Source organism: Phaenicophaeus curvirostris, chromosome 1 (genome assembly GCF_032191515.1).
Source record: "Phaenicophaeus curvirostris isolate KB17595 chromosome 1, BPBGC_Pcur_1.0, whole genome shotgun sequence".
NCBI lineage: Eukaryota > Metazoa > Chordata > Aves > Cuculiformes > Cuculidae > Phaenicophaeus > Phaenicophaeus curvirostris.
In genome coordinates, this window is record NC_091392.1 from 86,926,281 (window position 1) to 86,948,399 (window position 22,119).

Here is a 22,119-nt window from a genome sequence, read left to right on the forward strand (position 1 = left end):
TTAGTGCACAAAGAGTTCAAACAGGTTTGAGTTACAGGAGACTAAGACTTGTCATGAGACTGTAGCTATCCTTTCTCTCCCTACCTCTAGCAGTCTGTCTTAGCCACATATCCTTAGGCATCATCCTTTCTAGATGTTTTGTCATTGTCTGCGTGTTCACTGGAAGCATGAGAAAATCTCACCCCTTACCTGATATAGGCATGCTCATAAATTCCTTTTACCGTAGGTGCAGCTACTGAAGGAAGTGTTTGTCAGCTTAAAATTTCAGCAGCTAAGAGGAAGCTTAAGTAGGTTGGCAGCGAAACTCTTCCTGGCAGCTGCGTGCCAGGCTGGAACTCGGCCAGCACGGCTAATATTGTGGTGCTGCTGCTGCCCTGATAAGCCTGGTAGAGCTCTAGTTCGGCAAGATAGCAGAGAGATATCTCCACTGTTCCCATCCTCCTGATTTTGTGAGGTTGCTAGAGGAGCTTTACAGGGCGGAGTGGTGGAAAAAGCACCAGCGAGGGACAACCTTGTAATAGTAAGTTCTCTTTTGCGAAAAGTCCAGTCAGTGAGCCAGGTTGCTTGAAACACTTTTGCACGGAATATTACGCTTGCTTCTTCCGTGGTGGTGCTGTCGTTGGTAAGTATGTTCGGGCAGTGATAGAGAGGAGTGCAGTGCAAGCACCTGGTCTCCTCTACAGGTACGGAGAGGAGGGTGGGCAGCATGGTCTGTGTAAGAAAAGCAGTGAGAGCGCCTGGTCTTCTCCACAGGTATGGAGAAGAGGGTGGGCTTTGTGGTCTGTGTAAAAGAGTGGCATCTCTAACATTAAAGATCTCCAAATGGAGCAGATAGTAGGAGGACTGATTAAAATTGTGGTTTGCTTTCAGGAGCAAAAGCTGGAGCCTTTGTTTCTAATCATGCATTTCATTGCAGCAGTTCTTTGTGTGCAGCATTGCTCCTGGCATGGTGCTCTGTCAAAATATGCCTGAGTGTCCCTTGCTGGTGCTGCCACGCCAGGAGGGACGGAGAGAGCCTGTCTGCCCTCCCGGGACATGAGCCAAGGGAGGGACCTGGGGGACGGCACTGGGGAGCCTCTCGGGACTGGGGAAGGGCGACACGCCTTGCCTCTTGCGTGTTTTTTAAGTCATCCTGCAGGTTTTGAGTTGACTCATTGCATGTGGAGAGGTAACAGAGGTCTCTTTATGGTGTGGGGTTTCCTGGTAGAGTGGTGGCTGCTGCTTGCGTAGCACTTTCCATGCTGCCCTACAGGAATTGGGGATGTGGCAGAGTGGGGAGGGCTTGGATGCGCTTGCTTTGGCTTGAAGTCCTGCAGAAGTGGGGTGGAAAGAGCCTTTGAGGATTGGGTTTCTTTTGTTGTTGTTTTTCTGTTGTTGTTTGTTTTCTTTTCGTATAAATAGCCCATGACTTCATTCCTCAGTGCAGTTGGTGCTGCTTATAGCAGGAAGAGGTAATGGGATATAAAAGTGTTGTATAAAAGAGGTGTTAAAAACTATTAGCTTAATCCTCTGCTAAACACCTTATCTACTGAAAAGAAGGGAATGCCTGTGAAAGGAGTAGATTTAGACTCTTGTAAAACTTGAGGACTTGAACTGCCTTCCATAGAAAAGCTGATGCGGTTCTGTGATCTCTCTGCCTTGTCAGTTTTAAGGATTTTATTCAGTCTTGGAGGGTTTAATGAAGAAGGTTGCTATACTTCTTCACAATACTCCCAGCGCTAACCCACTGCTGCTTTATTTTTGGCCTAGATAAAATACTAAATAATAGTCTGCGTAGTACAGAGCTGATAAATTTCCTGCTTCATTTCCTGCTTAAACTTAGGAGAGTTTTTAAATTTAGGTTGAAGTGAATTCTTTTTGCTGCTGAACCTGTTTTCTGTCTATGGAATTTGTGTGTGCGCTTGAGGAGGTTTCAGGGGCTTGTGGAAAATCCTGCATAATGGGAAACCTGACCTAACTTGGCAGCGTGAGGCAGGTAGTGTCAGAAAGTTAGTTTGTGTAAATTAAAAAAGACTGTTCCATGCATCTGGAGCCGTTCTGCAGATGTTCCATACAGGGTGAATTATTTTATAGTCTGGGTTGGAAGGGACCTTAAAGATCATCTAGTTTTAAATACGAACACATGAAAATAAAATCTAGGCAGGAAGTATGTTCTCACTGATTATTTATATTGTTAAACATAATTTTTTTTGATGAGTAATCATGTGACTCTAGGCGTTAGCATAGTTATGACAATTTTTATTTAAAAACTTATGAGAGAAAGATAATGAATTTTTATCAACTCCAATTACGTAGCATTTTGATTATAAGATTTCTTTCCCTCTCTAATGTCTAGTTCAGGGCTAACAGTTGTCAAATTTTCCTGCTGATATCGTCTTTGTTTGCTTAGGAAATTTGCCTAGACAAAAATGAATGGCCTTTAATCTAGAATTTCTAGGTATGTCTGAGCTTGGCAGTGCTAGTGGCTTCAGTCTGGCTGCTAGGCAAATGCCTGCTGCATATAGTTGGATTAACCCTCCAGCCCTTGCATGGGGAACCAGCACACACATAGGTTGCTCGCTTGCTCTTTGCTTGGAGAGCATGTTGGGACTCCAATTCACATGCCTTTCTGCTCGGGGGGGGAAACCCTGAATGAAAACAGATGGCTTGATTAAGGACATGTCTTGTCCATGCCGGAACCTTGCTTGCTATTTGGGACTGCCTGGGTGGAGAGCAATTTGGGGCTTTGTGTTCATGCCAGCAGGCTCAAGGGTCAGAACTGAACCCTTATGTTCATGGGGTGAGTCGTAATAGCACTACATTTCTGATTGATTCCTACATGTAGCCCATTCTGAATAGTGCTACGAACCTTGCAGCAAGCAGGCAGGGTTTGGCATATGTTAAAAAACATAGCAGGCTACAGAACTTGCGTTGGCAGACATGCTACAGAGCACAGGGATAGTTATCAGTACAGATACGATCTTATAGAAGACAGATCATGCAGTATTTATGTGCCTTGAAATGATCACAGAGTGTGTTTGTAGTGCCTGTCTAGTATGTCTTCGTGTAAGTGGAGACCTTCTTCATTTTTCATTGTTTTTGGAATTCTGGCTGATGTCATAATTGGATAACTATGTTCCTGTTTAATTCTTTTTCATGGATCTCTAAATGAGTGTCATGGTGTTTATAACCTTGTGGCTCAAAGCACTGTGCCCTTGTAGTCAGTTGTAGCTTTCTAAACTAGGTTTGGTTATGCTTCACTGAGAATTTATTTTGCAAGGAGAGTTGTACTTCCTGTTTCTGTGCAAGTTTCTTGGTACTTTTGAAGGTCAGATGTAGCTAGAGAGAGGTTTGAGAGCTAGGAGGAAAGTTTAGTTGCACCACAGGTGTTCTCTCCCATATTTGACGGACAGACACCTTGAGTTACAAAGTTTATAGAATCATAGAATAACCAGGTTGGAAGAGACCCACCCGATCATTGAGTCCAACCATTCCTATCAAACACTAAACCATGCCCCTTAGCACCTCGTCCACCCGTGCCTTAAACACCTCCAGGGAAGGTGACAAATAAGGAAGAATTCAGAATAAGGAAGAACCGTATTTCCAGCATCTTGAGGATTGTTTGTAGCAAGATTTAATTAGTATAGAATTTTTGATTGAGTTATTGTTCGCACATGTTTTACTGTCTGACTGAGTGGCCTTATTTTTCACTTCCCTACCGATGTATCAGCCATGATTTAGGGATATCAAAGATGATGAGAAGGGCTTCTATAAGTATGTAGGTAACAAGGAGGATGGTGGGAGATGTGGGCCTGTTGCTCAATGAGATGGGGGACTTGGTTATGCAGGACATGGAAAAGTCTGAGCTACTGAATGCCTTCTCTTCCTCACTGTTTACTAGCAAGACTGGGATTCAGGAATATCAGGTCCAGGAGACAAGGGTTAAAGGCGGGAGTAAGGGAGATATACACTCGGTGGAAGAGGATTACTTAAGGGGTCAGGGAATACTTAAGCAAGCTGGATATACACAGGTCCATGGGCCATGGTGGAATACGCCCATGAGTGCTGAGGAAGCTGACTGATGTCATTGCGAGGCCACTCTTGATAATCTCTGATTAATTGTGGCAAGTGGGAGAAGCACCTAAAGACTGGAGGAAAGCAAATGTCACTAGTATGTTCAGGAATGGCAAGAAGTACAACCCAGAGAACTATAGGCCAGTCAGCCTCACATTGATACTTTGGAAGGTGGTGGAGCAGCTAATCCTGGAAAGCCTTTCTGGGCTTATGAAGGACACTAAAATCATGAGAAGTGTTCAGCATGGATTCAGCAAGAGGAAATCATGCTTGACCAACTTTATATAAGTTTCTTCACTGATTAAATGACTGGCCTGGTAGATGAGGGGAGAGCAGTGGGTATTGACTGCCTGAACTTCAGGAAAGGTTTTGACACTGACTTCCATAAGATGCTCACAGAGAAGCTGTTTATGCCTGGGCTGGAGAGTGAAGTGGATGAACAGCTGGGCCCAGAGGGTGGCTGTCAGAGGCATCGAGTCTAGTTGGAGGCTGGTAGCTATCGGTATACTCTAGGGTCAGTACTGGGTCCAGTCCTGCTTAAGGTTTTAATTAACGATCTAGATGATGGGTGTCCTAGGTTCAGCTGAGATAGAGGTAATTTTCACAAAAAGCTGAGAAGGGACACAGGTGAGGCAGCAAAAGAATACTTAATACCATGATGTCATATCCTGTATATAAGGAGATAGTTGTCTGGGGGCCTTGATAATCATAGCTTGGGTGTGCATCTTGGGATTCTGGACAGGAGCTCGTGGGGTGTTGGTTTTCTGGGCACCGTGTATTTTGTGCTATGTATCGTTCACTTTGTGTGTTCTTTTGTTTTTATTGCTTGTCTCCTCCTTTGTCCAGCTAAATAGTTTTTATCCCAACCCACAAGGTTTACCTTCTTTGTTTCCGACTCTCCTCCCTACCCCACTGAGGGTATGGGAGCATTATTAACTTAATTATTTTCAGAAACAAGCAGTTTGTATTTGTGAAATGTGTTGCTGACTGCCTGTCAAAGTTGATTTCCAGTTGTTCATTACAAGCTGACAGCATGTAGCTTAGAATTGCTGGTCCTCTGGATTTTTTTTTTCTTTCTTAGGTATATCTTAAAAATTTCTTTTTTTCCATAGGTCAGGTGGGTGTTGGGTGTTGCCTGGTGGATGGTGTTTTCTTTCCTGTTCTGACAACAGAGATAATGGCTATCAACAAGAGCAATACTATTTCTGTTCATTCTCAGGTTTACTTTTAAGAGTGGTAGAGATCCATGCTGTCTGTACTTTACAGGCTGTTCTGATGATTTCCCATGTGGAAAATCAGTGGAAAGGATGCAATTGAGAGCACTAAGCTAATTTTTACTGTGGATTTTAAAACAATGAAGCAAGGACTCAGGTGGTTCCCAGTGTTATTTATCTAAGAACAGAAAGAATTAGTTGGAAGTGTGATCTGGAGGGGTAGGGTACAAGGAGAGGAGGATGAAAGGAACTCAGGCTTCCCTGCTTGTTTGTTTTAGTGATTCTGTCCTTGTGTTTCTGAACACCTGAGGGGAAAAAAAACCCAGCAAAACCCCCACCAAAGCCTGTGTTTATTACTATGAGTGCATCTTTTCTTGAAAACCTGTCCCCTCTTTCTTTTTTTATTTCCTTCCTTCCGTTTTAAGTAATATTCTCTTTTCCGGTGTAGCCTCTTTTTCTTGTTTTTTTACCTGCATTTTTCTCTGTCATTGAAGTGGATGTGGAAATCCTTCGCTGTTACTGGTAAGGTGACTGAAAACTCTTCTGTTGCTTCCTTAGAACAGCACTGTCTGGTACATATTGATGGGGAGAGCAGGTTGGCCACTCCATATAGTGCCTGCCAGAGGGGACAGCAGCTGGTTATTCCGAATGAACCCCAAGAAGGTTGGGCAATACGTGGTGTAGTTCATCTTCTCGGAGCCAGACCTAGAATGGAGGTTTATCCTTGTGAATCAGCAAACTTTTTTAGAAGACACCTGGGCTAAACTAATGGGAATGCAGAGTTATGTTATTCCTTCTGCCTGCAATATCTCTCCAGGGTCTCATGTATATTTTGAAAACTGATGAAACAACCTTCCACATTTCTGAGTCTCTTCTCTTTGATCCAGCCTGTTTCTTGTGCATTTTTTTTAATCACTGCCTTTGCTTCACTTAGCCTCAATCCTTGTTCTTCTCACAGGTGGCAGTTTTCTTGTGTTTTCCATATCAAAGCTCTCTTTTATTAAAATTTCATTCTTTCTCTACTATGAGATGATAATAACAGAAAGGCATTGGCATGGTAACATTATAGTGTGATGGCAGTAAAAGGCTGTAGAAGAATGCAGCTCTTGAAAGCGGGCAAGAAACACAACAAAAGGTTGTATCCTCACAGCCCTTACACTGGAAAACTGAACCCTTCCCTGGAAAAGCAGGAAGCATGTGAGGAATGCATGTGAGGAAGCTGCTACTGCAGCAGCATGTGAGAGGAGAATACTGGGCAAAGACTCACTTGGTGGTACTGGCAGACAGCAGATACACAGGGAGGATTTCTGATGCTAGTCAAGTATTGTGCATTGCACAAAGCAACACAGCATCAAGAATACTGTCTTTCAGGAGAACGTAGCTTAATTCTGTGGACATTCTTGTGGTTTTCATTTTGGTGGGGGAGCAGACTTTACTCATAGCCAGCAGAATCCCTTGCCTTGCAGCTGTTGTTAATTTTGGTAGGAACAGAAATACTAAAGCCTGTGTATTGCCAGGCACTGTTCGCAGAAGTAACATGGGGTAGCGGTTGCACTTTCTGATCTGGGGAGGGCGGGGAACCAAAAAAAAACTGGGAGTGGAGAACAAAGCAGCAAAGTAATTTGTCTGGAATTATGTAGCTGGTTTATGGTTGAGGTAGCACCAAAGTTCAGTGTCTTAGTTTGTACTTGTCATTTCTTTCATATTTTGTCGTAAGTTCTGTTCATGAAGCCTGAGAAAGGTACACCAGCGGAGGGGGTGGTAGAAACTAACTCTTTCCTTACTTTGTTTTTTTTTTGTGTCTTTTTTGTCCAGGTTAAATCGTATTTTCTGATATTTGAAGAGCAAACATCACCATGGCTTCATGAATTGGGAAACTGCAAGAAGCGTGGTAGCCCTCCCTACCTCCAGCTTTCCTTCGTTTTTATCCGGACTATTGATTTCACCCCCAGTCAGTGTACAGTGGCCTGCCTTGGTGTCAGAGCAGAGGAAGCAGTCTGCGGATTAGGGAGAGCCATGGCCTCGAGCTTGTATGTCTTTCACCTCTTCTATAAGTTCAAAATGGTGCTGCTTGTCATTTTGTGTTTGATGGTGCTATGGGCTACGTTCAGTCACTTTGTGGACACCAGACAGGAGATTTCGAAAGCTTTGAGCATGGTGAGGGATTTCAGAAAGGTGGCTAGCCTGGAGGGCAGGCAAAAAGAAGAGAATTTTGAATCAACTGTGGAAGTTCCCGTGGTGAAGTCATTTCAGGATCCCTGCCCATCTCTGTCTCCATACCTGCGTAAGTGGTGGTCCTTTCCTTTCTAACAAGTTACGTTAGCTTTTGCGCCATTGAGGGTGGGAAAAAGGTTGGGAGTGGACGTAGCTGGGACAACTGACTCCCAACTGACTGCAGGGATATTATGGACCATTTATCCTGCTCTGCAATAAAAGCTCAGGGAGAGGAGAATGGGGAGGTGTTTGAGGTTACGGTGTTTGAGGTTACGGTGTTTGAGGTCATGGTGTTTGTCTTCCCAACTGCCATATTTGCTGAAGCCCAGCGTCCCAGGGTGTGGCTGAGCATCTGCCTACCAAGGGGAAGTAACGAAATTTCTCTTTTTGCCTTGTTTGTGCACAGTTTTTGCTTTTCAAATTCAACTCTCTATCTCAACCGCGGGTCTTTTCACATTCCTTCAGTTTTTTGATTTTTCATTATTAGATGTACTTTTGTCTCTATTTTGACAACTGAAGGACTTTACACCGGCGTTGAGTTTAACACTACGTATGGTGAAGGTTCAAATAGGTGACTGTTTCCTTGGTTTGGCCATTTTTATTAGTCCACTCTTTATTTGTTTTGGTATTGCTAAGCACCAGGCTTCTGATTTGGTGGACCATGTCCTTGAGTCCTTCCTTTTTGTGAACCTGATTAATTAGGGATTTGTTTAAGAAGATGGATTCTTCCCTCCTCTCTAATGTAGTCCAAAAAGCTGCTCTCTAGCTGCAAGTCTCCACCCAGGATGTATTTGCTTGAGCAAACACACTGTGGCTGTAGCCACCACAGTTGCCTGTATTGTTCTCTTTCATGGGTTTGCTCAGTCCAGATGGGCTGGAATGACAGCTCAGGAGGAGCTGTCAAGAGAAGTGATGGAGTTGGCTACAGAGAGCCTTAGTACATTTTTTTTTTTTTCCTTACAAATTTATAACCTTAAGCCTTTGATGCTTTTGTTCATGCTTTAAGTAGAGAAGACTTCTCACAGCCACAGTCCTGTGTCTCTTCCCACTTCCCATCTCCACTCCTTTGCTCTGGCAGCTGTTTCTGACCAATCCTCCTGCGGTAGGATGGAACTTCCCTTAAAATTTTTTTTAATATTTTTTTTAGTCATCTTTTCTCTATAATAAGCTTAAGCAAGTATGCTTGATATCCTGTGTCCACTGCCCAAGTAATCTCCTTGTAGCAATAATTTTCTCTTGGAAAAGCAGGGAAATCATCTGGGGCTTGAGCCTGGATTTTGTACACCAGTTAGAGCGCCTCATTAGGTGACTGTGTGAGCCACAACCAGGAACAGCTTAGGAAAGCTTTTTGTACTTCTTTGACAGGAGGTGCCTACAAACTCAACTTCAAAGCATCTCTCACACTAGAAGAAGTGCAAAAGGAGAACCCTCAGGTAGCTGAGGGCCGGTATCACCCTGCACAGTGCTCAGCATTACAGCGTGTGGCCATCCTCATCCCACACCGCTATCGAGAGAAGCACCTGCTGTACCTCCTAGAGCACCTCCACCCCTTCCTACAGAGGCAGCAGCTGGACTATGGCATCTACGTTATTCACCAGGTGAGGCAATTGCGTAAAGACATGTCTGGTTTGGGCTGATGTCAGTATTTTGCAGTTCAAAGAAAAGCATGCTTCTGCCACTGCTGTCTAACATCAGTCTTCCAATCCTGCTTCAAACACTTCTGCTGCGTGCAGCGGTGCATGCGGCCATTGCTGGTGGCACTACAGGATCTTAGCTGCTGTTAGCAAAGCTGGGAAGTGTTAACAAACAGCGTCTTTAACTGCTGTCCATTTCTCAGTCTAAGTAACATGATTTCTGAGTTAGCGTTCAAGGTTAAGCATCTTTTGCATTACTAATGCAACTTGCTTCTGTGGTGGTGCACACATATGTAACTAGGCTGACCTGTTTTCTGTCTAAATTTGGAGCTGTAAGGATTGAAGGCCTCGGTTTGTATCTGGCTCACCTCTCCCATCTGCTTGCCTGCTGTTGTGATTAATATATCACGTGGTTGTACTTCCTTCTGCTTTCACAAACTAAATGTGTCAGCTACTGCTTTGTAGGTGCTTTACTTGCCCAGGAAGGGCTGTGGGAAGAAGTGGTGACAGCAGAGCATTTGTTTCCTGTAAGATCTATTAATTTCTTTATTTACTCTTTTCGTAACTGTGAGTCAGTGGCTAACATTTGAGCACACAGGGTTGTGCTACATTGCCTTTCATCTAAGGTGCTTGTGTTCTGGTCACATGAACTAAAAGCAGCATAGATTTCTCTTTTGTAATATGTCATCTATTTCTTGATCCTTTATTGTTTTTTCTTTCTTCTACTATAATTTACCTACATGTTCTTCTTTGATGCTAAACAGATTTTTCAGACGGCAGGAGAAAAACGTGATAAATTTCTCTTTCCTTTTGTTTAAAGAGGTTAGAGTCATTCAATCAGTGTGAGGGAGTGTATTCTAGGTGAAAACTTACACTTCCGCTCAGTGGCCAGCAGAACAGCAACAAAAGTCATGGCAGGATATATACTTTGAATTGGAATAGACTGTTCTTTCATCCTGTGGCCTGTAGAGTGGAAAGACTGAGCCTTTTTTCCTGCATTACAATGTACTCTAATTACACATGTAATGACTCACTCCAGGTAGCAAACAATGGATTAGCAGTGAATCACCGGGAGAGTCCGCATGTATTCTTTAATTACTGAAATATGTGAGAGAATGGCTATTGTCATGTCAGCAAAAAGTAATACAGAAGTGGGAAATTGCTGCTCCAATCAGAGAAAAATGTTGACTGTGGACGTGTTCTGTCAGAGTTTTTACTTGGAAGACTGGAAGCTTTTGCTTAGTCTTTCTATGTAGCTAGACATCCATAGAAAGACTGGAAAGTGGATCTGGCAAAACCTTTTTATGCCAAATCCATTGTCACTCTCCATTTTTGATGTCATTAATTGTTTTAAGTATCTTTGTATCTTTTGAGGAAAGAAATAGTTAAAAACAGGATTTGATTTTTAAAATACTCAGAGTTTGCTTTAGAGGAAGATTAACAAATAGGCCTTTTACGTTTTTCTGTGAGCCATTGAAGGGCATATTCCAGATCTTTACTTTATGGGCTACTTGTAACATCTAGAAAATCTTGTCTCTCTGCACAAATGTGTGCGTGGGTGACTGCAGTGCTGAAAAAAAAAAAAAAAGTTTGCAGTCTTTAAGGGTGAGTAATTTCTTTCGCAACCTAAGTTTGTCTTGTCGTCAGTTTTCTTTTTTCATAGAAACAAAGGAGGACAATGCCGTGATAAAAGATGAGAGTAAACTTTGCTGCTTGTTCAGCATATGTAGCTTAACGTTTAAAACTGCCCATCTTGTAAAGCAATTCTAGCTATTGTTCCGCTGCCTTTGGTGGGGAGTAGGCTGCAGTGCCTGACTGTACTGCTGGGGGAGACCAAACCGCAGCAGGTGGTGAAAGTGGGTGCTGAACTAGGCTGGGTTTGATACCCGATACAAGTGAAGTTCTCCGTATGTTTTTTACCAATCATCTGAGTTGTTCTGTTTGCTCAGTAACGTGTGTTTCCATAATCAGGAGATTTTCTGTCGCGTATGTTCATACACAGGACACAGTAAGAAAAAAAAAAGTCAGGAATTTGACATCATAGATTTTGGGTGAATGTATCCATATTTTTCTTGGAAAGTGGATATCTTCCCTCACTGAGAACGGAAACAATTGATTATGCCTCTCACTTTCTCAGAGCAAGCTCTGGGCTGTCTTTCCTTAACTGCAGGTATGGAGCCATAAATCTTTGTGCAGGAGCAGACTGCTGTTAGTGATGATGAACAAATTGCTTCTTCAGAGCAAAGTTACTTTCTAGAATGTTAAAACATGCTTTGCATATAACTGCTTTTTCCTACAGCTCACCTTCTCTGACTCTGGGGAGGCCAATTTCCCTCTCATTTTCCATGGAGCTCCTTTTAGTCCAGGCACCTTCTATTAAAATTACCCATTTCTCTTGAAAATTGCTTTTTGTTACTCTTTCAAGTACATCAGGCTTCTAGTTCGGCAAAATGACTGTCCTATCAGCTTTTGGGAGTATGGGGCTTGGCTCTCTGACTCTCAGGTGGGAATTTGAGGCAACTTGCCACCTTGTGGCAGAAAGCCTTCTACAAGCTGGCATGTGTGTACAGCCCAGTGAATAATAAATAGCAAGTTAAGCACACCTGTTGCTACAGAGTGAATGGTGGCGTGATAATAAAACAGTCAGGGATGCGCATGTGTATATATGTGTGCATACCTAAAAGGTCAAAAATAATATTTTTGAAAAGCTGAGATGCACTAACTTATAGCAAAAGCAAACAACTAAGACTAGTAGAAGTAAAGTGAAGGTCTGTGCTTGAGAGAAGTCCCTGTACAGCATAATAATTAGGTTACAGATAGGAGTGAAAATGAAGAGATACGCTTTTAATTTTCCACTCTGCCACCTGCTGTGTGACCTCAGGAAATACAGTGAACTCTTGGAGCATTGCTGTCCTCTAAACTGAATGGACAAGCGTAAATCATCTGTGGCAGGTGCTGGTATCTATCAACCAGTTGGTATGGGAGTAGTGTTGGTGGTTTTTTGTTTTTTTTTTTTTTTAAAAAAACCCCTACCTTAAGCCTTAATGACACAGTTGTATGGAGTACCAATTTCTAAACTGTTTAGTGATATCGCTTTTTGTTACGTAGCCTGATGGGAACTCCAGGACAGGAGCAGCAATAGCAGGGAAATTGCATCATGCAGCATGCATATTTCTGGTGATCAGATAACTGTAGGCCCTCCTGACTCTGGCTGTGTTTGTTCATGACAAGTAGAGACCAAAGAAACACTTTGCATTGTTGGCCACTCTGATGCTGTATCTGATATTATGGGGTAATTCTTCATGTAGTTACAGCTGTGAAGACTGTGATGCATGAATGTAGTCGTGAACTCTGCGATTATAACAAATGCCTGGGAGCAGTTCTGGTTTAAAAGGTTTAACACCTTCTTCAGAGTTTTTTTTCTGTTCTCTTCCACAGGCTGGCAGCACCAAATTTAATCGAGCTAAACTGCTGAATGTAGGATACCTAGAGGCCCTAAAAGAAGCAAACTGGGACTGTTTCATTTTCCATGATGTGGATCTGGTGCCAGAAAATGACTTTAACCTTTACATGTGTGACAAACAACCAAAGCACCTTGTAGTTGGCAGGAACAGTACTGGATACAGGTAGGAAACCAGGAATATGGGAAGAATACCAACTGGGAAACATGAGGTTACTGATAATGTTCCTCCTTCTGACACCAGATTTCTGGTGGTAACGTTCTACCTGTCTGAAGCGCCTTCTGACAAAAGATAACTGTGTGGACATCATTGTCATCGTTCTTATTTGTGGGGTGAGGTAAAAGGCATTTTGAGACAAACAAAACATGACAGAGGTTATGTGAAGACCTTGAAGACCTTCTGTCAAAGCTAGAAATATGTTTGCAGTCTCCTGGTCCTGTGATTTGACAGTGTGATCTTACTGTTGTGCTAATAAAACTTGCCAGTTAGCTTTTGCTGTTGAAGAAGTAATGTCAGATATGGAGAACTTGGGCGTGAGAATGTTCCAAGGGATAGGAGTGTCCCTTAATTATTTGCTGTACAGCTTCTAATACAGGATTGTTCTGATTTTTAAATGGGTCCCCTAAGCAATAGTGTGACATAAATAATTTAAAGTGAAAAGTCAGGCTCACTCCACCTTAGAGAAAAAAGGCTCCTGTGCTTGGTGGATTTAAGGACTATAGTGGCTTCATTGAATATTTTCTTCAGGAGTCACCTCTTATGTCATGTCACTCTAAATATTAATTCAAAGTGGGCTTTTCAAAAGCTGACCATGGAGTACTTTGAAGTAAAGCTCTGCTTCCCTTCTCAGTTAAGTGCACGAGAAAGAGATGAGATGTTCAAATTCTTATACAGAGTAATAATCACTTCCCAGCTATTCAGTGAAAACGGGGACAGGTACTAATGAACTAGGTTCGTAACAAGGTTTTGTAGCCGTGTGCCAAGAGAATGCTGAGAGCCACAGGATCGTTGTGCACCAAAGCAACAGAAACATTGCTTTGGTTATTTGGCAGGTGTGTACAATCCAGTAACACGACACAAAACTTGAGGTGCTTAACCTTCTGAGCCTTAGTTACTGCAGGTGTTTAGCTTAGCTAAGCATGCAGGTGGACTTTTGATGGTGGTTTTTGCTTTTACTGAGGGGTTGTCTTATTCATTTCTTCAGGTTTTTCTTGTTTGTGGAGAGGAGCTGTTAGCTACAGGTCAGCTTTAAGCTTTGGCTTTAGAGAGTCTTACAGGGACAAAATGCTTTTGTTGGGAATACCCTCCACTAGGGTGTTGTAAATTGCCTGCACCTGGATACCAATTGGTTGAATTAAATTTAGACTTATTTTTCTGTGTCACTGCCTCTGTTTGCATGTCTTTAAAGTGGGGGTAGTAATACTCTACTTCCAAGGGAATTCCTGTGAAGGAATTTAGATCATGAGCTCAAGAGTGATACCTAATCTGAGCTGAGGTCACAGGTTGAAGACCCAAGTGGAGGACAGTGTTTTGCTTAGGCTGAAGTGAGCATCCTGAGACATGTTGCTCAGATGGCATTGAGAAAACTCATGTCATACATGATGTGCGTTAACACAAAATATTCTGGGCAGGAATGGGGGTTTTCTGTGGTTTTCTTCGGTTTTTCCGTTTGTTTTCCTTCCATGGGGTTATCCTCTGTGCTAATCTTAGCAGCTATGTTCCTCTGGAGAGCAAGTACCCTGTATTTATTTATACAAACTACAACTTGAGTTTAGATTCTTTAAGAAAAGGTTTATATGTTCAAAGTTTGAAGGTAAGGGCGGGAAAAATTTCCTAGCATAGCAAAGCTGTTTCCTTGAGAGTGCTACAATGTCCTTTCCTAATAACCATTTCTATTGGTATGGTTTCTTCTGTCCAATTTTAAAAATCCCAAAGGAGCTGATGTTCTGCTTGGGGAGGAGATGGCTGAGTGCTGTTACAGAGAAGCGTTTTTGCAGACGATGTCATGCAGGAGTGAAATATGCTCGGCCCCTGCCCATCCTGTTCTACCTGAGGAGGGTTGAGTGGGCAGCAATGTCCTGATTACAGCTCTGGCTCCTTCAATGCCTGCCTCTCCAGTGGTGTAGGGGAATCATGGGGTGCATAAGCAAGCAGTGGGGTGGGTGTATGGATGTGTGCATCGGGTAGTCAGTTCTCAAACCCCACCAGGTTGCTGGAACAGGGAGGTGTGGGTCTTTTGGTGCAACCTGAAAGCATGGTCGAGGAGGGCCTTTCTCTGCTGTTGCTTTTTGTAGGACCTCTTTGCTGTTCATTCTACCTATTCACTGCATTTCTCTAGAGCAGAAGTCTCAAGGCAGTGATGTGTAATTAAAACTTGATGAGGTCAAGAATGGTCAATTCCTATGTGCAGGAAGCCAAACCAAGGTGGTTGGAGGCCTGCATTGATGCACAAAGAGCTCCTGAGAAAACTCATATGGAAAAAGGAAGCATGAAAGAGATGGAAGCAGTCAGGTGACTTGCAAGGGCATACAAGATGCTGTATAAGCATGCTGGGATGGGGTTAGGAAAACCAAAGCCCCTCTGGAACTGAATCTCACAAGCAACTGCTGTAAAAGGTTCTGATCATTGGAGCAATGTCCAGCTAAAGGTCAATCACTAGTGATTTACTCTGGAGTTTGATACTGAGACTGGTACTATTTAATATTTTAGTTAGTAACCTGGGCAGATTTCACCCTCAGCAAGTTTTCAGAAGACAGAAGTCTTGGAGGAGTGGTTGGTGTATTGGGTACTTTGTCAGGTTGGAGAATGTGGCTAGTGGGAATCTAAAGAAGTTCAGCAAAGGGAAATACAGAGTCCTGCCCCTGAATCATAGAATCATAGAATAACCAGGTTGGAAGAGACCCACCGGATCATCGAGTCCAACCATTCCTATCAAACACTAAACCATGCCCCTTAGCACCTCGTCCACCCGTGCCTTAAACACGTCCAGGGAAGGTGAATCAAACACCTCCCTGGGCAGCCTCTGCCAGTGCCCAATGTCCCTTTCTGTGAAAATTTTTTTCCAGCCTAAACCTCCCCTGGTGGAGCTTGAGGCCATTGAAGAGGAACAACTCCATGCACCAGTAGGTGCGGGAGGCCAACTGTCTGGAAAGCAGCTTTACAGAAAAGGGTCTGGGTCAGCAATTTACCCATTTGATGAAGGCCGGTAGTATCTTGGGCTGCACTAGGAGGGGTGTTGTCAGCAGGCTGAGAGGGGAGATTGTTCCCTTCTACTCAGCACCATTGGGATGATACCTTGAGTGCTGTGTCCAGTTCTGGGTTCCCCGGCACAATAAAGCATGGACATACTGGAGTGAGAGCAGAGAAGAGCCATGAAGATGATGAAGGGATGGCAGTATCTGCTGTGTAAAGAGACGCTTTGAGTTCTGGGAATCTTCAGCCTGGAGCAGAGAAGTCATAAAATCACCAGGTTGGAAAAGACCTCTTGGATTGTCTGCCACTAAACCATATCCCTGAGCACCTCATCCACCGGTCTTTTAAATATCTCCAGGGATGGGGACTCAACCACCCCCCTGGGCAGCTTGTTCCTTGTCAACATGTGTAGATACGTGATGGAAGAGAGTAAAGAAGGTGGAGACAGACCCCTCTCACTAAAACAAATGCAAGAGGCAATGGGCAAAACCTGAAATACAAGGAATTCCATTTAAACGTGAAAAAGCTTTTTTTTTTATTGTGAGGGTGGTCAAATACTGGAAAAGGCTACCCAGAGAGGTTACAGAGTCTCCATCCTTGGAAATACTTAGAACCTGTATGGAAGTGGTCCTTGGCGATGTGCTGTAGCAGACCCTGCCCTGAGCAGAGGGGGTTGGACTAGCTGATCTCCAGAGGCCCTGTACAACCTCTGCAGTTCTCCCAGGATGCTCTGACTGGAGCAAAAATCAGCCAGGAAAAGTAGTCTATGAGGAAGGTTGTGTGTGGTGTTTTGGGGTGGGTTTTTCTTTTTGGTGTTTTTTAAATCAGATTCACAATAAACCAGGAATAATAATAAGCATTGCACCTTTGATTGTCTGGCATGTAAATTGCCATAAGAGATACTTTGTAGCCCTGGCAATTTGTTCATCTGTTTAAATTCATTTACATGTAGAAATCAAAATGCAGCCTGCAGCCATGTACACATCGCATTGGAAGTTGGAGGTGGCAGCGTAGTAGAGGCTGTGTTGTAACGCTTACCTTAAGAGCCAGAAAAGAGGAGGGCATCATAAAAAGCAATTAGCAAAATGGTATAAAAAGTTAAGTAAGCATGGTATGTAAATTACCTTTTTACAACAGATGCAGTTACCACAAATAGGAATGTATAAGTTAGAAATTAATCTCCTCTAGAGCTGAGCTCCATTACATGAGGCTGCTGAGTAACCTGCGCTGTACCTCAGCCTGGAATTGGTCCTGCACTATCCCATAGCACGTGCCCCCTGGCTGTGATCAGATTTTATTCCAGGTTTTTCAGATTCAGCTCTAAGCTATTGATGGCTTTGCTGTCGTCATTGCAGAGCTTCTGCTGTAGCTTGTTCCCTTTTCTACTTAGCAGAGTCTGTGAGGGGAGGTGCCTTTTTGGCTGCCAAGGAGAGTCATGCAGAGAGGGAAACTGTTGAAGAGTTCTGGCCTAAAGCAAAGCACTATCTTTTTGTGAAAATAAGAGGAGGAAAAAGATTTACTTCATGGATTTGTGCACCCTTAATTCTGTGAGACAGGTCTAGATCCAGAATTTTAGGGTCATGTTTTCATTGTTGGTAGAACTTATGTTCATTCTCTCTTCATGTGTACTTCTAGGTTACGGTACCGGGGATATTTTGGAGGTGTAACTGCTCTAACGAGAGATCAATTTTCCAAGGTGAATGGATTCTCTAACAAATACTGGGGTTGGGGTGGAGAAGATGACGACCTTCGAATCAGGTAATAAATAAATAAAAAGCTAGAGGGAAATGGGTGTGAGAGGGGAAGGCATTGCTTCAAAAACTCCACCTGCCCTCCAAAGGTGGAACACTTACAGGAGCCTTCAATTCAACGCAGTATTGGGGTGGGGATTTGGAGTGTCAGGATGCACTTCTATGAATGTTTTCCTCTTTGAAAAGGTTAGGCATGCCTAAGACCTGGTCCTCCTCCTGACAGCTTTCATCATTGGATGTGGGGTTTGTTGTGATTAGCTTTTTTGGGAGGGTGGGTGGTTTTATTCGATTGGGGTTTTTTTGTTTGTTTCAGCCACACAATATTCCTGTTCTCACTCAGAAACTGGTTATAACTGAAACAATAAGATTGAAGTCTGGAGCGTGGTTTGCCAGTGAGACAAATGTATTGAGTTCCAATACTTTGGAATAGCGTGGGAGGGTTTGGGTAGGACTGGGTTTTTTGCATTCATCGACTACTGTGGTTTATTGCAAGTAGGGCTTAGTTTGTATGTGGGTGGTGCTGATAATAGTTAAGATAGTGAATAACTTTAATTTTAGAAAGACTGCATGTATATGCACATGCCCTTTGCTCTTGTTAAAATCAGTTTTGCAGACATGTCTGTCAAAGTAGAAGGTTGTTAGTTAGAGTACTTTAGTGGGGACAAAGGAGTCAACAAAACTTTTATGCTGATTTTTTTACCCGTTTCCTAGGAGGAAACTTCTTATCTTGTGTTGTTGTTGAGGAAGAAAAAAACCAAACCCATAATCCAGCAAATTCTGCTGGCAGAGCCTGTCAATTTGTAACTTGGTGTACTCTGTCATTCTTAAGTGTTAAGCCTTTTCAGTTACTGAAGTATGCAACCAAACATTCGTGGGACATAGAAGTAATCCTCCAGCAATATTAAATAGATACACTGGTGACATCAAGTGTGTTAAGAACATCCAGCTGGAAGTTTTTGTCTGTGTCAGTTCAGCAGATCAGTCAGCTCTGTCTTAAGACATCTAAAACATCTGAAATGTGGATTTCTGTCCCTTCTTAATCACTACTTTCTTTTTTCTCTCGACCTTTAGCTAGACACACCAACTTCTTCTCTGTGGCCTCTTGGGAGCTGGCTTCTGTAGTGGTGGGGAGTGACTTGGTACCATCTTATTCCTCAGCTTCTTGAGAAATGCCACAGTTAGTTAACGAGTGAACTAAGACGACAGTGGTGTTTCAAATGTTCCTGTGGGCAACAGAGAACCAGTTGTGCAGCAGATCAGCAGGATTTACTGAGGGTGTCCACAGTGTTCGTAAGTGGTTGGAATCAAAAGCAATAATTGCCTACATGTGGCACCTCCTAACTTTGGAGCTGTTGTGGTCATTTGTGCGGAAACTAAATGGTACTACCCCGTGAGCAGGCTGTAGCTGGACTTGGTTCACGTCTGTCCTCTTGGATAGATTTTGGACTGGGCTGGTTAGTTTGTAGCAGTTAGGCAATGGGAAGCTTGCTGTCTTGGTGGGTTGTTGTATGGGGATCCTTGCAGCCTTCCCTTGCTAATACAGCAGATGGCAGCATCCCCTTCAGTATCTTCAAGGACTCGGGGCCGGGGTTCCTACTGTTTTGCCTTGATGCTAAACGCGGTCTCTTTTGGGCCCCTTCCAACGGTGTGCATCGCTAAGAGATTTTTTCAGATCATTTGTTTGATAATTTACTGCTACAATCAATCACTGAAAAGCTGTAAGGGCTTAGTTTCTTCAGTTCTTGGGTTGCTGTTGCTTTTTCAGCTGCTGGTGTGTCATGACTCATAGAATCACTAGGTTGGAAGAGACCCACCGGATCATCGAGTCCAACCGTTCCTATCAAACACTAAACCATTCCCCTCAGCACCTTGTCCACCCGTGCCTTAAACACCTCCAGGGAAGGTGAATCAACCCCCTCCCTGGGCAGCCTGTTCCAGGGCCCAATGACCCTTTCTGTGAAAAACTTTTCCTAATGTCAAGCCTAAACCTCCCCTGGTGGAGCTTGAGGCCATTCCCTCTTATTCTGTCCCCTCTCACTTGGGAAGTTAGCCCTTTCTGCTGACAGAGCAAAATTGACACGCTCCGTAGATATTCTCAATGCCAAAAGCTCCAACCAAGTGCCTGGTGTCAAACACTTAAATCCATGCATGGAGCATCATGTTTCTGGCACAGTTCGCATATAAAAGTTTTGCAGCTGTCTGCTAACTATCAAAAACGGAAACAAGTGGAGAGCTATCAAGTGTAGGGGCTTTATCGAAGGAGCTGAGGTGAACTTGTTGCAAAATGTGTGGAATCTTGCTAGAGACCCCCTCAGTTTAATACAGGGCTGTGCGAACTAGATGAGACAATACTGATTTAAACATACTCTGTTGTATAATGTGTGCTTAAAGCTCTACAGTATCTCTACTGTAGTAGTTACTGGCTTCTATTCAAAACACACTGGTATCTGTCACCATACTGGACCTGTTCTCCAGTAATGCAACTCTGAGCCCCATTTTTCTGGCAGACTGGGTTGTGGAAGATGCAGATGAGCTTTCTGTAGGTCCTTCTGCTTTCTTCCATGGCACCTACAACAGATGAAGTCTCCAAATGTTGGTGGTTTTTTTCCTTCAGAGCTTGTTTGTAGGTGATGTCTTGCTCACGGCCCTATTGCTTCTTCCAGGGTTGAGATGCAGAAGATGAGAGTGGTGAGGCCGTCTGCTGCTGTAGGCAGGTACACGATGATCTTCCACAAACGAGACCATGGTAACGAGGAGAATGGAGGGAGGTGAGTCAAGAATAGTGTTCCACCTGGCGTTGTCTTGGTATGTGGCTGGGAGCCAGATACCTGGCCAAGTTCTTCGCTCTTGGCCAAACAGGCATTTTGTGGTACCCAGAGGTGCTGGTTGCTCCCCTGTGACACTACTGTTCAGAGCTGGTAGCTGTTCTACATGAGATCTGCCTAGAACTGACTGTTCCTTAGTAACATCCAAAGTTACATGGATATCGCTTGAGCATGTGACTTCAGAGATTAAACAAAAGGACTGAGGGCAGGAAAAACATGACTTTACGTTCCTTGCAGAATAGCTGTAGCTCTGTCTCTAAGTTTACTAGATCTTGGAACTCCTCCTATCTATGCACGTCAGTGACCATTTTCTCCTCTTTGCCCTCAGGATGAAGCTTCTACGTCAGGTGTCAAAAACGTGGAAAACAGATGGGCTGAACTCTTGTTCCTATAAACTGCTGTCAGTGGAACACAACCCTTTATATGTCAACATCACTGTGGATTTCAGCATGCAGCCCAAGATCTCATAAGGGCAAACACTATACAGGTTATAGGAAATGGCAACAGATCTTTCTCGTGGCTGCTATTAGAGCAGGTGACTCCCAGCACTCTGCTTGAAAAAGTACTTCAGTAGCACAGAAGAAAGTTTTCTTCCCAGCATCTAATTGAGTGGTTGAGAATTTCCTTTGGGGTGGACTGGAGACACAGACTGACCTGAGGTCCTCATGTTCTTCTATGCACTTTCTGCTGGGACATTTGCAAAGGAGTCCTCGTTTGGGCTGGCCCAGTTGGAAGGGCTTCAACCAAGTCTCCTGAAACAAACCTTGTTCTAGCAACTCTTCCTGAACTTCTTATTCGTCATAGGGAGAAGGCAGCCTAGCGCTGCCAACGCCGCCATGACTTCAAAAGGAACAGGCCAGTCTTTTCTCGTTAAAAGCACAAGAATTCCTCACCAGCTACAAACTTGCTGAGAAAAAGCTTTGGTTTTTTCCAGCCTAAGGAAAAACTGCTTCTGTGCAAGGGAAGGGCAATGATGGGAATAGGCAAGGAAATGTGAAACATCTCAATAAATACACACATCATATTTAAAAGGCTTCTCTGGTTCTTCATGAGCTCAGCTCATCCTGCTGTGGGACTGCTGAAGGGTCCTGTGGCAAAAGGACAGTCTCTGATCCACAGTAGGCTGCAGCATATATGCCATCTGGAAAGATCTGGAAGGAAATAATGCAGTGGCCAACTACATCAGAGGGAAAGAAAGTGCTGTCTCTGTTTTTAATGCTTTGGGCCACACTGCTAACTGAGTGCATATTTGTATGCATACCTGGGCCATTAAAAGTTGTGATTCTTGTTTTAGAAGACTGGTGAAAGTCTGTGCTTAACCAACTGCTCCACTACTACCACTGCAGGATTTCTGCTAAAATCTTGATTAGAGCACTTTCCTTACTGTATTACATCTGACTTGTTGGATGTGCATCCCTTGCAGGTAGATGTTAAGCCGGAGTTGAGAAGGTTTCTCCAAAGACACAATATATTAAGAATTACATGATAAAACAATTTCTGCTTACTGGAGTAGTGAAGAATGGTTCTTTAGCTGGTTGATGCATTATTCCAGTAGAGAAGACTAGAGCTTCATATCAATTCTTAGGTGTTATTGGAATAGATGCAGCTTTTCAGTTAACAGGGAATTTTGGTGTCCACAAAAAACAAGCAAAAATACCCTGTGTCCTGCTTGCAAAAGACTTGGACGTGGTTGGCTTGTGCTACTGACTGACTTTCTGTAATCTTTCTCTATAAAGGGCAAGGTCTTAGGCAGACCCTGTCAGTCTCATTCAGGT

The 22,119-nt window shown here is 43.4% G+C and overlaps 1 protein-coding gene across 1 annotated transcript; it reads left to right on the forward strand.

Annotated features, from left to right (window-relative positions):
• Positions 1 to 1,053: 1,053 nt before the first annotated feature.
• B4GALT4 (beta-1,4-galactosyltransferase 4) lies at positions 1,054 to 21,689 on the forward strand. Its single transcript, XM_069867161.1, has 7 exons — positions 1,054 to 1,168; positions 7,083 to 7,551; positions 8,847 to 9,079; positions 12,554 to 12,741; positions 17,404 to 17,526; positions 20,183 to 20,287; positions 20,673 to 21,689. Exons 2-7 carry the CDS (start codon positions 7,284 to 7,286, stop codon positions 20,812 to 20,814), a joined length of 1,059 nt encoding a protein of 352 aa, XP_069723262.1. The 5' UTR covers positions 1,054 to 1,168; positions 7,083 to 7,283; the 3' UTR covers positions 20,815 to 21,689.
• The last annotated feature ends 430 nt before the right edge of the window (positions 21,690 to 22,119 follow it).